Consider the following 15390-nt stretch of genomic DNA (forward strand, 5'->3'; position numbering starts at 1 on the left):
AAGTCGAATGCTTAACCGACTGAGCCACCCAGGCGCCCCATTTTTCTTTCTTTTTTTTTTTTTTAATGTTTATTTATTTATTTAGAGAGAGAGAGGGAGGGAGAGAGAAAGCATGAGCAGGGGGAGGGGCAGAGAGAATGGAGACAGAATCCCAAGCAGGCTTCGTGATGTCAGCATGGAGCCTGATGTGGGGCTCGATTCCATGGACCGTGAAATCATGACCTGTTAGCTCCTGATTTCCTAATGAAGAAATGAAGGATCTAAGAAATGATTTTTTTTTTTTTTTTTTTTTTTTGCCTGGATCACATAGCCAGGTGTGGGCAGAGCCAGGTCTAAAACCTTCATCTGCTGACTATTCAGCTAATGCTGGACCGTGATAATAAGGGCAACTCCTATTTTTGAATACCTACCATGTCTAGGTTGTAACACTAAGTGTTTTACGTGTATTATCTAATCGACTTCTCACATCAGCCTTATACATTAGGTGTACTTGTTATTCCCAGTATACTGATGAGGAAGTCAGTTCTTAAAGAGAAAAGTCACCTCTTCACACAGATGGTAAGTGTCACTGTCTATCTGGGATTTAAAACTAGGACTGGCATTCTTGACCAGCACTATCCAACAGAAATATAATCTGAACCACACGTGCAATTTTATTTAATTTATTTATATATATGTTTAAAACACTTTAATTCCAGTATAGTTAGCATACAGTGTTATATTAGTTTCAGGTGTACAATATAGTGATCCAACAGTTCAATGTATTACTCAGTACTCCTCATGATAAGTGTCCTTCCCCTACTTCACCCATCCCCCCCCCCCCCCCCCCCCCAGCAAACCGTCTGTTTGTTCTCTATAGTTGAGTCTGTTCTTGCTTTGTCTTTTTTTTCCCCTTTATTCATTTGTTTTGTTTCTTAAATTCCACATATGAATGAAATCTCTGACTCACTTACTTTGTTTAGCATTATACTCTTCAGATCCATCCATATTGTTTCAAATGGCAAGGTTTTATTCTTTTTTTATGGCTGAGTAGTATTCTTTTGTGTATTTATACCATGTGTTCTCTATCCATTCATCTGTTGATGGACAGTTGGGCTGTTTCTTTAATTTTGGCTATTGTAAATAATGCTTCAATAAACACAGGGGTGCACATATCCTTTGAACTTAGTTTTCTTATATTCTTTTTTTTTTTTTAATGTTTATTTTTTGAGAGTGAGAGAGTGGGGGGAGGAGCAGAGAGAGGGAGAGAGAAGATCCGAAGCAGGCTGTTCACTGACAGCTCGATGCAGGGCTCAAACTCATAAACTGAGAGCATGACCTGAGCTGAAGTCAGACGCTTAACCAATTGAGCCGCCCAGGTGCCCCAGTGTTTTCATATTCTTTGGGTAAATACTCAGTTGTGTGGTTACTGGATCATAGGGTGGTTCTATTTTTAATTTTTTGAGGAACCTCTGTACTGTTTTCTACAGTGGCTGCAACAGTTTGCATTCCCACCAACAGAGCACAAGGGGTCCTTTTTCTCCGTATCCTTGCCAACATTTGTCGTTTTCTCATGTTTTTGATTTTAGCCATTCTGACTGGTATGAGGTGATACCTCATTGTGGTTTTGATTTGCATTTTCCTGATGATGAGTGATGTTGAACATCTTTTCATATGTCTGTTGGCCATCTGGATGTCTTCTTTGGAGAAGTGCCTGTTCATGTCTCCTGCCCATTTCTTAATTGGATTATTTGGGTTTTTGGTGTTGAGTTGTATAAGTTCTTTATATGTTTTGGATACTAAACCTTTATTGGATATATCATTTGCAAATATCTTTCCCCCATTCGATATGTTGTCTTTTAGTTTTATTGATTGTTTTCTTTGCTGTGCAGAAGGATTTTATTTTGTTGGAGTCCCAAAAGTTTATTCTTGCTTTTGTTTTCCTTGCCTCACAAGACATGCCTAGAAAAATGTTGTTATGGCTGATGTCAGATAAATTATTGCCTGTGCTCTCTTCTAGGGTTTTTATGGTTTCAGTTCTCACATTCAGGACTTTAATCCATTTTGAGTTTATTTTTATGTATGTATGGTGTAAGAAAGTTGTCCAGTTTCATTCTTTTGCATATGGCTGTCCAGTTTTCCCAACATTATTTGTTGAAGGGACCCTAATTTTTTTTTTTAATGTTTATTTATTTTTTGAGGGAGAGTGAGACAGGGCTCAAAATCACAAACCATGAGATCATGACCGAAGCCGAAGTGGTATGCTTAACAGACTGAGCCACCTAGGCTCCATGACTGCCTTTTTCCTACTGCATGTTCTTGCCTCTTTTGTCAAAGATTAATTGAGCATATAATTATGGGTTTATTTCTGTGCTTTCTATTGTGTTCTATTGATCTGTGTATCTGTTTTTGTACCAGTACCACACGGTTTTGATCATTACAGCTTTGTAGTATAACTTGAAATCTGGAATTGTGATACCTCCACCTTTGTTTTCCTGTTTTAAGATTGCCTTGGCTATTTGGGAGTTTTTTTGTGGTTTCATAGAAATTTTAGGATTGCTTGTTCTAGTTCTATAAAAAATGCTGTTTGTATTTTGATAGGGATTGCATTAAATCTGTAGATTGCTCTGGGTAGTATGGACGTTTTAACAATACTTGTTCTTCCAATTCATGGGCTAGTGTTGTCTTTAATTTCTTTCATTGGTGTTTTATAGTTTTTAGTGTACAGGTCTTTTACCTCCTTGGTTAAGTTTGTTCATGGGTATTTTACCATTTTTTGGTGCAATTGTAAATGGGATTGTTTCTTAATTTCTTTTTGCTGATTTATTATCTGTGTATAGAAATGCAATGGATTTTTGTACATTGATTTTGTATCCTGCAACCTTACTGAATTCATTTCTCAATTTTAGTAGTTTCTTGGTGGAGATTTTAGGGTTTTCTATATCACATATGCAATTTTAAATTTGCTTGTAGCCACATTAAAGAAAGGAGTTGAAATTATATTTTTATTTTTAATGTTTATTATTATTTTTAAAGTTTATTTATTTTGAGAGAGAACATGAACAGGGGAGGGGCAGAGAGAGAGAGAGAGAGAGAGAGAGAATCCCAAGCAGGCTCTGCACTGCCAGTGCAGAGCCTACACGGGGCTTGAACCTACAAACCGTGAGATCATGACCTGGGCTGAAATCAAGAGTCAAACACTTAACTGACTGAGCCACCTCGGTGCCCCTGAGATTACTTTAAAAATATATTTTACTTTACTTGGTATATCTAAAATAGTATCATTTCAACATGTAAGCAACATGAAATTATTGAGAGAAGTGAAATTAGATTACCATCAATATTTTTGACCCAAACACTTTTTGCCAAAAGAAAGCAAAATAATGTAATCAAGTAAGTCAAGGAAAAAAAATGTGAGCCAAAGATTTTATATCCAGTAACACTGACTTTCAGGTATTAAGGGCACGGACTATTATGAACATGCAAGAAGATTATTCTTCAGAGAATGTTATTCCTGTGAACCCTTTCTGAGGAATTTACCAGAGAACAAGCTTCAGGCCATGAAAATGATTAGAAAAACATCACTATAAAGACTTATGGAGAGCAGTGAACACTCAGTTACTGTAGAGTTAAGACCGAATGACTAAGGGAAGGAGAAGGTATGGTGTGTAATGGCCGTGTTACCCATGTAATAGATGCAGTGTGACTCTTACAGTGTAAACTGTCAAAAATGTGGGAGGATGGAGAGAACATATACAAAACTTTCATAACTTTTCTCAGTAATTACACTGATGGTGGTAGCATTAATATTGTTATTCTAAGACTGTTGTGTGAATAAAGTAGGATAAAGGAAATGAATAATTATGGGATAATGCAATCCTGAATACCCTGTGTCCTTGAGACCAGGATTTTCAATATGGAAGAAAGGAGATAAGAGATGTAATACAGAAGAAGGTAAGTAAGTTAGGGGGAGAAAAGTATCCTGAATTTGAATTGGAAATATCAGTATGAATTCCAGACTGTGGTCGTGAAATACCATTTACCACTGAAAGAGACTGGGGCTTCCCAGAGAATTGCTTGATTCTAGGTCTAGGACAGGAAATGTTCAAGATGAGCCTGTACATCTTTCCAATACCAGTGAGGAAGCTATCGAGGACCAAGAGGGTCATGTCAAAAGGACTCAGGAGCCACCTAGAGGAAGAAGCTGCCATTGTCCAGTGATGGGATCCTTTGAGCTTCAAAAGAATAATATTTGGAATTGATTGAAACCCATCAAACAATGGGTCATCACTGGATGACAATAGGGAACAAATTTATTACCTTAAAACCTAAGAAATAGAAAGAAAGAATCCAGTATTTGTCTTACCTTTCATTTTTGAACTTTTGAACTGTACTGGGTAACCAAATAGTGGGTAAGGATAATTTCAGTTAATAAGTGGAAAAGGAATGATAGAATTGGAATACAGTATCATCATTTTATAACCCGAGTGAGTTAATAGATCTAAGCATTGAGCATCAATAGCTACTGACACAAAAGGAGAGACATTATGTGCTTCCTGATGGAACAGCACAGCACCACCTCCATTCCTGCCAAAGGGATCAAACCTGTGTCTGCTCAAGTCTCCGGGTGCAGCTGACAATTTGCAGGAAATGCCAAGGACAGAGGAACATGTTGACCTGAACTCTGAATGTGGGAAACTGTGTAGATCAAATGGCCTGGATTCTCCAGCAGATACATTGTGAGGACAACAAGAGATGGAGAGAATACTTGTAGATTAAAAGAAACTTGCAAACACACATCAACCTTTTATTTTATTTATATTATTTTTATTTATTTTTTTATGTAATCTCTACCCTCAGCGTGGGGCTTGAACTCACAACTCCAAGATCAAGAGTCACGTGCTCTACCAACTGAGCCAGTCAGGTGCCGCACGTTAAACTTTCAAGAGTGGGCAAGGAGTGCCTGGGTGGCTCAGTCAGTTAAGCATCCAACTTCGCCTCAGGTCATGATCTCACGGTTTGTGAGTTCGAGCCCCACATTGGGCTCTGTGCTGTCAGCATAGAGCCCACTTTGGACTATCTATCTATCCCCCTCTCTCTGTGCCCCTCCCCTGCTTGCGCTTTCTCTCTCTCAAAAACAAATAAACATTAAAAAAAGAAACGGGCAAGATGCCACCATGATGCCCTGGTGCACACACTTGGGTGATCAAATCGTAAAGAAACTTGAGGAAAGTCAGGACCTCTGTTTCTCATGGCCGGAGGGAGGCCTTGTGATTGGGATGAGGCACAGGGAAAAACTCTGGGGTGACTTTTCTGAATTGTAGTAAACTATATGCAACATAAAATTTATCACTGTAACCGTGTCTAAGTGTACAGGTGAGTAGTGTTAAGTGCATTCACATTGTCGTGCACCTGATCTCCAGAGCTGTTTCATCCTGCACACCCGAAACGCCATACCCATTAAACAACCCTCCATCCCCCCTACCCTCAACCACCGAGACAGTATTTTTTGTGTGTCTGGCTTTTGCCACTTAGCATCACGTCCTCAAGGTTTGTCCATATTGTGACATATGTCAGCATTTCCTTGCTTTTTCAGGCTGAGTAATACTCCCTAGTGTGTGTATATACCCCATTTTCGGGGTCCGTTCGTGTGTTGATTGAGGTAGCTATTTCTTGACTGAGGTGGTAATTACAAGGTATTCATCTTATAATAAGTCATCAAACCGTGTAATTGCTTGATGTGGTTTATGTGAATGTGTGTTATTTTGTAATGAAAAGTTCTCGGCAGGGGTGCTCGACAGCTAGATTTCCATCCTCCTCCTCAGCAGGCTGAAAGAGTAAAGAGCAAAGCTGGAACTTTGTCATCAATAGTTCATGGACATCCTTCTAGGTCAATATGTATAGATTTAATTCTCTATTTTTTTTAAAAAAATTAATGTTTATTTATTTTTGAGAGAGAGAGAAGCAGAGTGCAAGTGGGAGAGGGGCAGAGAGAGAGGGAGACACAGAACCAGAAGCAGGCTCCAGGTTCTGAGCTGTCGGCACCGAGCCTGATGCAGGGCTCGAACTTGTGAACTGCAAGACCATGACCTGAGCTGAATTCGGAGGCTTAAGTGACTGAGCCACCCACGTACCCCTAATTCTCTATTTTTAATAGCTGCATGAAACTCCAGAGTCTGAATGTACCATAATTTTTTTTCTCCCAACAAGTCCCTTTTTGTGGCCTTTTTTGTTTCTAGCGCTTGTCTTTCTGTAGGTATACGGATTGCTGTGTCAGCCATATGCTCATTTCACTTTTTAGGAGATAGTATCTAACTGCAATGCCTGATCTTGGATTGTGAAAAAATTGCTGTAAAAACCATTGGGATATTTTAGCAAATTTTGAATGTGGACTGTATGTAATATTAGATAATACTGTTGTAGCAATGATAAGTTTCCTGAGTGTAATAATTTTATCATTATGTAAGAGCATGGTCTTGTTCTTGGGAAAGAACATGTTGAAGGATTTAGGGGTGAAGAGTCATGATATCTGCATTTTATTCTCGAGTGGTTCAGGAGAAAATGGTGTATATATAATTATATACATGGAGAAAAAGCAAATGAGGCAAGATGTTAATAATTAGTGAAGCCAGGTGAAAGGTTATAGAGTTCATCATACTATTCTTGCAACTTTTTTTTTAGAAGTTTGACTTTTCAGAAAAAGCAAGAGTTAAAGAACTTTTGTAATGGGTTGCTGCCAGATTGCTTTTCAAAAAGAACAGAGCAGTCTGTAAAGTCCTGTCCCTCCTGGTGGCACTGATGGACAACAAATGGCATCTTCCTGTTTAATTTGCATTTCCTTGACTGTCATTCTAAATTTGCCCCACACATGTTTCTGTGGCTCTAGGAGTACAAGTAGGAATGTATCTGTGGAGCTGATTGCCCTTTTGTTCTGTGAGCCTTCCCGGTCATGAGCTGGTGGAGTGATCTAAATGCAAATTTAAAGGTATCTTCTGTTACAAAATGTGCCACTCATTTGCCAACAACTTCTTTTGTTTGTTTATTTGGGGGTTGAGAGAGCCTTTATACTAAGGTTGTGGCTGGGAAGAGGGGATTTAGTCACCAGTGTCAGAGGGGGAAACACTACATTCAGCATATGTAGAAAACAGTTGGGTTTTTTTTGTTTTTTGGTTTTTTTGTGGTTTTGTGTGTGTGTGTGTGTGTGTGTGTGTGTGTGTGTGTGTGTTTTGCTTTCCTTTTTAGCTAAGTAGCTTTCATTTATCCACCCAGTAACCCTCTTTCTTTAGGGCCATATTGTGAAGTACTCCAGTAGGTCTCTCCATTCTGAAGGAGTCACCTCAACAGAAATGTTTTGTAATATGTGGAGATTGGCCATTTCCCTAAAAAGCCTGGGTTTTTAGGGAGTCCTTGACTAGGGTGAAGGAGGGGGTTGGAGGAGTTAGGATTAAGGAAGGCATGGGCTCCTGGGTGGCTCAGTAGGTTGAGTGTCTGACTTCGGCTCAGGTCACGATCTCGCAGTTTGTGGGTTTGAACCCTGATAGCTCAGAGCCTGGAGCCTGCTTTGGTTCCTGTGTGGCTTCCCCTCCCCCCGCCCCACCCCTGCTGGTGTTCTGTTACCCTCTCTCAAAAAAAAAAAAAAAAAAAAAAGGATTAAGAAAGGCATTGCCAGGTGGCTAGCTTCATTGGACATCTGTTGAAGGCTTTATTTCCAAAGATAAGGAGAAGCCGTGGAGAGACTTGTTCATGAGTGTGCACCTCCGTCCAGGCTTGTGTGCCCCACTGTGGAGGCTGTGCTGCATTCATTCATTTGTCCATTCATTCATTCACTGTGCTTATGTTTCCCAGTCCGTTCCCGTGCAATCTAATATTAGCTTCAGGTGCACAGTGTAGTGATTCAACACTTCCATACCACGCCTGCTCCTCACGACAAGTGCTGCTTGTGGACCCGAGGGCCCTATTGCCGGGCGTTTTTACAGAGGCCGCATCACATCCCCGGAAATGCTCCTTCTCTCCACGAAGCCCGGGCCTCTCCCCTGAGGGAGGGGCAAGGTCTTCTGAGGCTGAGGGCCACTGTGAAGGGGGACGGGACTGGCCGCCCTCAAGCCTCCATCCCTACCCACACCCTCCCTTTCTGGTAAAACTGCCTGTGTTGGAGCCCCCACGCTTCCTGGGAAGGACGGCTGGTCAGCACCCTTTCCGTGCGTGTATGGCTTTGTTCTAAAATGACACATTTGTAATCTGAAGATTTTACCTGTGTATTGACATATTCTTGTTCTGGACTCGGCTTCTTTTTTGGTCAGAATTGTGAGGATAAAAATGCACGAGAGACTTCGGAAAACCCTCAGATTGTGTGTTTGGGACCAGCCAGTCTGTTTTAAGTTTGGTGACCTCTGTTGTTGTTTGTTTTGAATAAAAAACCTGAATACACTTTCTGACGTAGGGTCTGAGCAGGGATCACAATATTTGGAACTTCCAAAACCGTGTGAGACGTAAAGCTACTATTTGCATAAATCATTTAGAAATTCGGTAGCAAGCCCTAGAAATGATGGCAGGATGGAGAGGAAGTTTTCTTATTTTCTCATTAGTGGACTTTTGGTTCTCTTCCTAAATGACATAGCAACCATCCTGCTGGTTCTCCCGGGTAGGGAGTTAACTTGAGCCACAGGACGGATTTCCAAGGCCCTCTGAGCTTTCAGCATGAATCTCCTGTTTCCATAAGGCCGTCCCGTTCCCCAGGATGACAGAATTAATCCAAACGTGAGGGGACTTGGCTAGCAGTCTCCACAGGTCTGGCAGGAGGATCGCCAGTCTGTTTGCACTGCCCGGGACATAGCTCTGGGCCAGACATGCAGACCTTTAGGCCTCCAGGCCTCAGTCGTCCCTTGACACCTGGGTTACAAGGGCCAGACCCACCTTGTGTGGACGTCTAGTGCCCCCTTACTGCTGGTGGGTAGACCCAGAGGTGGAAGGACTCGATTCCCAAGTGCTTCTTCATTCCCAGCGCCTTTGCTGTCCCTCTCCTGAGCTTCCGTTAGTGGCAGCACTAGCCCCTTTGAGGGGACAGAGAGGCTCTCCACGGAGGCCACCTGCTGACTTCCCTCTCCCGCTCAGCCCTGAGGATGGTACGCTTTGGCCTGCATCCTGTGCTTCTCAGGAACCCAGTGCTTTTGGACCACCTTTAAATTATGCCGAGAGGCAACCACAGTTCTGCACCTTAGCCCCGGATTGTGGTTACACCTGACATACTGCGTTGTTGTCATTTTTCTCATGTATTTTGGACATGAGGCTTTTTTTCATGACAGTATTTGTTGACTCAATGTAACAGCCTCCTTTAAGTGTTCTCTAGAGCAACTTTGATACATGAATATTCAAATGCATCACTAGTCCCTTATTTCTTAGCTCATGTATTGGTCAGGAGCCATAAGTTCACATCCAGTACATGAGCCCATCTGTGTGACTTCGCATACATACGATATGGAAGTATAAATGTACGAACACACATGTGGGTACAGTTTACCCTTGAACACACAGGTTTGAACTGTGTGCATCCACTTATATAAAGATGTTTTTAAATAAATACAGTACTGTAAATGTATTTTCTCTTCCTTATGATTTTCTTAATAACATTTGCTTTTCTCTAGCTTACCTTACTGTAAGAATACAGCATATAATTCATACAATGTGTTAATCAGCCGTTGATGTTATCAGTAAGGCTTCTGGTCAATAGTAGGCTGTCAGTAGTTAACTTTTGGAGAGTCAAAAGTTATATGCAGATTTTCAACTGTGGAAGGTTGGCATCCGTAACCCCTGTGTTGTTCATGGGTCTGTGGTATATATAATCTTTGTGAAAATTCAAAATAGGAGGTGCAGAATGCCTGGCACCTGACAGACGTTCTCAGTCTCTGTGTATGTGTTTCTCTCTCTACACCATACACAGATGCGCTCTCTCTATTTGCATGTATATATGTATGTGTATACACATGTGCATATCTGTATCTAGAGAGAGCACCTGTCATATGCCAGACATTCTGCACTTCTTGTCTTACATATTCCCAAGGATCCTATAAGATAGGGATTATTGTCATCATTTCCTAGATGTGGCGCCTGAGATTGGGAGAGAGGTTAAATCATGCGTCAAAGAGAATATTGCCGTCAAGCAGTGTTACCCAGACATACACCCAAGTCCTGCTGGTTCCAGAGCCCAAGTTCCTTCCCCTGCATCACGTCCTCCTCTTTGACCTGTGTGCCAGGGGCAGGGTATCTTCTTGCATTAGGAGGCAGCCAAATGCCCTTGGCTCTCCTTCCCTGGCCTGTCACAGAGGTGTCTGTTAACTGACATCTGGCATCCCAGGTGACATGTGGAGATGGGCAGGTCATGTGAAGTCAGCTCAGTCTCTGCCTTGGCCTGGAAAGATCAGCAAGGATGCTTTCTCTTATTGCTGCCCGATGAGCAGCTAACGATGGGACCAGCCTTTTATTATTTTATATTATTTTATTTTATTTTATTTTTAATTTAATTTAATTTTATTTTATTTTATTTCATTTTATTTTTAAGTTTATTTATCTATTTTGAGAGAGAGAGAGAGAGACAGAGAGAGAAAATCCCAAGCAGGCTCCACACTATCAGCATAGAGCCTGACGTGGGGCTCTAACCCCTGAACCAAGAGATCATGACCAGACCTGAAATCCAGAGTCAGACGCTCTACTCACTGAACCACCCATGCGCCCCTAGAACAGCCTTTTAATTATATGTGTTTTCTGTATCTACAACATTAATGCTTCTCAAGCTAGCTGTGGTAAAGGGCCATTTTTTTTCATCGCCTATCTGTTGAGGACTGATACTTTAAAAAAATACAATAAAAATGTGGCAATTTGCTATAAAAGTTCCCAAATGCTTGCTCTCAAATTCTGAAGTTCTCTCGTTGTGGGCTGGTGGAATGAATAGTTTGCGGTCCAGCATGGTCCTCGCGTCTTGAGTAGCACTCTACTGTATAATTTAGAGGAGGCTGAGACTTCAGAAGAAATGTACAATTTCTATAAGCCACAGTTTTTTTAAAAAAATTTAAATTTAGAGTAATAGATAGTGTCTCTTTAGCATTCTAATTTTTAATATTGTGTCTACAACTTTTTTAAATGCCAAAAGTAATTCATGCTTGAAGCAACAACTCACAAAGTACAAAAATATCCAAACTGAAAATGTTCCCCTTCATCTCAGTTCCACCCTCCAAATGACTATTATCAATTCTTAAATTGGGAGTTTGTCTCACATTAAAGAAAGAAGGATGTGGGGACAAGATTTACGAAGGGGGAAGGATAGGAGAGGCATTTTAGAAATTTTTTATTCTGTTCTTTCTTAATTTGTGTCTCATGGGAGAATGTGTTCTTACCCTGTATAGATTTAAAGTAACATGACAGCTGTCTTTGGTTTACGGTTTATTCTAATACTGATTCTCTTTTGTTACAGAGCCAGATCACGTTAATGGACATACCTGTGTTTAAAGCCATCCAGCCGGAGGTCTGTACTCTGTCCTTTAAATTGCTCTAAACACTGTAGCTGGGAAGAGGGGAGTTAGTCAGGTTTCTTTCTTGAAGTCTCTATAAATGCATTACTGACTTAAGCCCCTGTTAGAGAGAGCATCCAGGAGCTTCTCATTCTTGATGGTGCTCGTTCTGTGAGCCAGCTGTTTGAATTCTGTGGAGAATTTCACTGAGTTGGGCCCACTCGGGTGAGGCTGGGGGCACTCGGTGCCCACGGCCTCCATGACCGAGCCAGGCCTTCCCACACTGATTCCTTTTCCCCTCCCTCCTCCTGTGAGGGAACGTTTTTTCTAGAGAGCTTTCTTTTTGTTGATCCCAAATTCTGGTGGTTGCCTTGTTTCTGATTTCAAAACCAGTTGCCACAGCAAAACACGTACATATGTACATTAAAAGCATATGTACATTTTTAGAAACAGCGTATCCAATAAAGAGAAAAAAGTTGGTCTTGGTCTTTAAAAATATCCTGGAAGTGTTTAGTAGTTGATAACAAGGCTTTATAGTTGTTTTAGTCAGCGATCTTTTTTTGTTGGCAAGTGATAGGCATCCATTTCAAAGTAGCTGAATAGGCAGAAAAGGAGTTTAATACGAGGACAAAAGGGCACTTGGTGGAATCCACAGGCATGGAGTTCAGGCAGCTAGAGTGCCAACCAAGACTCAAGCCATCTCTGCCTCTTGCCTCTGCTGTTTCCTCTTTTTTGCTCTCCTGCCTTCTTTCCTGTCTGCTCACGTGGTCCAAGCTGGCCTCCCCGAAGGGCTCACATTTATGTGATCCTCCTTTAATCCACCTTCCAGACTGAGATGAGTAGCTCTCAACCCAGCCCGGCTGAGCCACATATCTAGTGCTGGTTCATAATCTACGCCAGGGGTATGTGACCGAACAGGCAGGCACAGCTGAGGGGACCCAGCCTGGTGAATGGGGTGCACATTTTAGAGAAGAGGGGTGTAGATGGGGAGATAGGTCAGAAAGTGTCTGCTGCAACCATGGTGTGAATTCCAGAACTATCTTGACATACAACCCTTCTTCTTATAGTATGGTAGCTGTTAAATCTTCGAGAAAAGCAGCATATTTTAATACGAAGCCAGACAAAGGATTTAGGCCTTCTGAGAGCTGGCATCTGACCTACTGCAAATTAGGAGGAAACTAGTGCCACTGGCTGCTCTCATTATCTATGTGAGGGCGTCGCAATGATTTGAATGTGTGTGTGTGTGTGTGTGTGTGTGTGCGCGCGCACGCATGCACGTGCACCTGTGTGTGTGCGTGTGCACTATGTTTATCAGGTTTGGGGAGCAGAACTATGTTTGCTTGTTTGAATTGGCTGACTTCCAATCTTTTACTGTTTTCTTCTAACATGGAATTATCCCCATTCTTTTTAAATAAAAAAAAAAACACAACAAAAAACGAGTCTACCTTTTGGAGACTTCTGGAGGAGTATTTGTATGATGGTTGCCTTAGTTCTCAGCTTGAAGCTGTCTGTGATCATGTTGTCTGCTTGGCTTTGATCTGGAGCAGTTTAAACATTACAGTCTTTATTCTTTGTCCTGAGCATCTGGGAGAGGAGCCCAGCTTGCCGTGAGCCCTGAATCCTGAACCTACCTGTGCCCAGGGCTGGGGCGGCTGCTCAGGCTTGATTGTTGGAGGGAAAATGGTGGGAAGTTCTTTAGAGGCACAATTAGGGGCAGACCAAGACTTTCCCCCGGGGCACTGAGGTTTGGAAGGTGCCTCGTCCAAGACCTATCTTGATTCACATTGTGATAAGACATAAAGGTGGTGATGTTTAGCTTTCAAGATTTTAGCTTGGAGCGGTGGTTGTCTACCATGGCTGCACGTCAGAATCACGTGGGCAGCCTCTGAAACATGGGGTGCCCAGATTCCACTCTCGGCCATTGGATCTGGATCTCTGGGTCAGAGCCTGGAGCCCAGTCAGCCCTGTTTTGTGGAGGGTTACCAGGTGCTTCTGATAAAGAGTGAGGATTAAGAACTAATTACTTTGAGATATATGGAGAAACCCCAAACTTGAATGTCTTTGATCTATGTTAGCTAAAAATGGGAGAGTTTGTTGCTCATACTCATTGTCAAAACTGTGGTTAAAAGGAGGACCCTGGGAGCCGTCCCAGCTGTTTTGCTGTTGTTATTGTTGTTAGTAGACTGAAAACTGGGATTTTTCTTCTTGATGATGTCTGCCACATTGTGGCTGGACCACCCCAGAGCTGGAAGGACAAGAATGAAGGACAGTTAGCAGTTTGACAAGGCTCCGAGGGAGCAGAGGCCAGCATCTGAGAGCAAGATGGGCACTCTGAGTGATCTGCCCTCCCAGAAGATGAGGAAGCCTTTGGCCTGGTGCCTCTCAGACCTGCTTATGCCTCAGAATCAGTTGGGGAGCTCTGTTAAAAAAAAAAATACAGATACCTAAGTCCATCCTTAGAGATTCTGATTCCATAGGGTTAGAGTGGGGTTGAGGATCTGTGTTTCAGTGAATTGTAGTCACTATTCTATTTGATAGGTGAATTGTCCTTTCTTTAACCAATGGGAGCCCTTGGTGCAGCTCCTGTATCCTTTTAACATGATCCTCTTGGTTTTGATAGCTTCCTTGCACTTTGGTGCAATGAGCTATGTCAGTGTTATGTTGTACATTTCCTGCTGAAGACCTGGAATCAGGTGTCCCTCAGGGTGCTGGTTTCTTTTACTGGTGAATAATATTCAGAAACCACAGTCTGGGTGAAAGGATGCTTATGAGAGGAGGTTGCAGTTGCTTTTAGGCCCTTTTGGTGGACAGGGTTAGGAAATATTTATTTTTGAAAGGAAAAGTCACGAGTTCATAATTAGGGTAGGTGGTGTTCTTTCTCCACAGCTCTTCCTTCCCTCCTAACCCTTGGCATGACTTCCCTGTGGGTGGTGTGTGTTTCTCATCCCATTGACTTTGGGCTTGGCCCTGTGCCTTGGGCACAAGTGACAGCATGCACGTGGCGAGTGAGAGGCATGGCCAGCCCTCTTGGAACTTCCACTCTCCGTGATGTACGGGTAGCTGTTGCTCGTTCAGCCCGAGTCCAAAAATGAGGATGTCATGGATGACCCGACCTAACCCAAAGCCTGCACTCCAGCCTAACCTGGCCCCGCCCCAGTGAGCCCAGGGGAGGTTGGCTGACCCGCAGCCATTCTGCCGACCTCGGAGTGTGAAATTAATATTGCTGGTGTAAGCCTCTGAGATTTGAGGGTCATTTGTAGGCATGTGACCAATATAATGTTGGTCTTTCCAGTTCACATCTAACATTACAGTGTTTCGAGCTTAATTGCCTTGATTTTCATGGGATTTTTTTTTAATATAATTTATTGTCAGTTGGCTAACATACAGTGTATACAGTGGGCTCTTGGTTTTGGGGGTAGATTCCCGTGATTCATCGCTTATATATAACACCCAGTGCTCATCCCAACAAGTGCCCTCCTCAGTGCCCATTACCCATCTCCCCCCTCCCCCTGTCAACCCTCAGTTTGTTCTCTGTATTTAAGAGTCTCTTATGGATTGCCTCCCTCCCTCCCTGTTTGTAACTATTTTTTTTCCCTTTCCCTTCCCCCATGATTTCTTTTACACTGACAGTTTGGGTTCCTAACAACATTAAATGATTACATTTTTGTATTATCCCATCATATATATACACACAATAATTTTAAAAGGATAATATTGGTGTTACTATTACCCAGCAGACTCCTGATTGCAGTTTAACATTTCTTTGCAGTTCTCTTTTTTTTTTTTTTTTTTTTTTAATTTTTTTTTTTCAACGTTTTTAATTTATTTTTGGGACAGAGAGAGACAGAGCATGAACGGGGGAGGGGCAGAGAGAGAGGGAGACACAGAATCGGAAACAGGCTCCAGGCTC

General features: G+C 42.1%; 2 protein-coding genes across 10 annotated transcripts in view; one reads left to right on the top strand and one right to left on the bottom strand.

Moving 5' to 3' along the window:
- The window catches only part of RPL12 (ribosomal protein L12), a 534927-nt gene that overhangs the window by 122763 nt on the left and 396774 nt on the right, over positions 1–15390 (bottom strand). The gene's annotated exons all lie outside the window — the stretch shown is intronic.
- The window catches only part of RALGPS1 (Ral GEF with PH domain and SH3 binding motif 1), a 271670-nt gene that overhangs the window by 51270 nt on the left and 205010 nt on the right, over positions 1–15390 (top strand). For all 8 annotated transcript variants that reach the window (XM_049637854.1, XM_049637835.1, XM_049637824.1 and 5 more), the window contains one exon: positions 11444–11494. In XM_049637854.1, coding sequence (XP_049493811.1) covers positions 11444–11494 — 51 coding nt within the window. The remainder of the gene's footprint in view (positions 1–11443; positions 11495–15390) is intronic.

The sequence above is a fragment of the Panthera uncia genome, chromosome D4, assembly GCF_023721935.1.
Source record: "Panthera uncia isolate 11264 chromosome D4, Puncia_PCG_1.0, whole genome shotgun sequence".
Classification (NCBI taxonomy): Eukaryota; Metazoa; Chordata; class Mammalia; order Carnivora; family Felidae; genus Panthera; species Panthera uncia.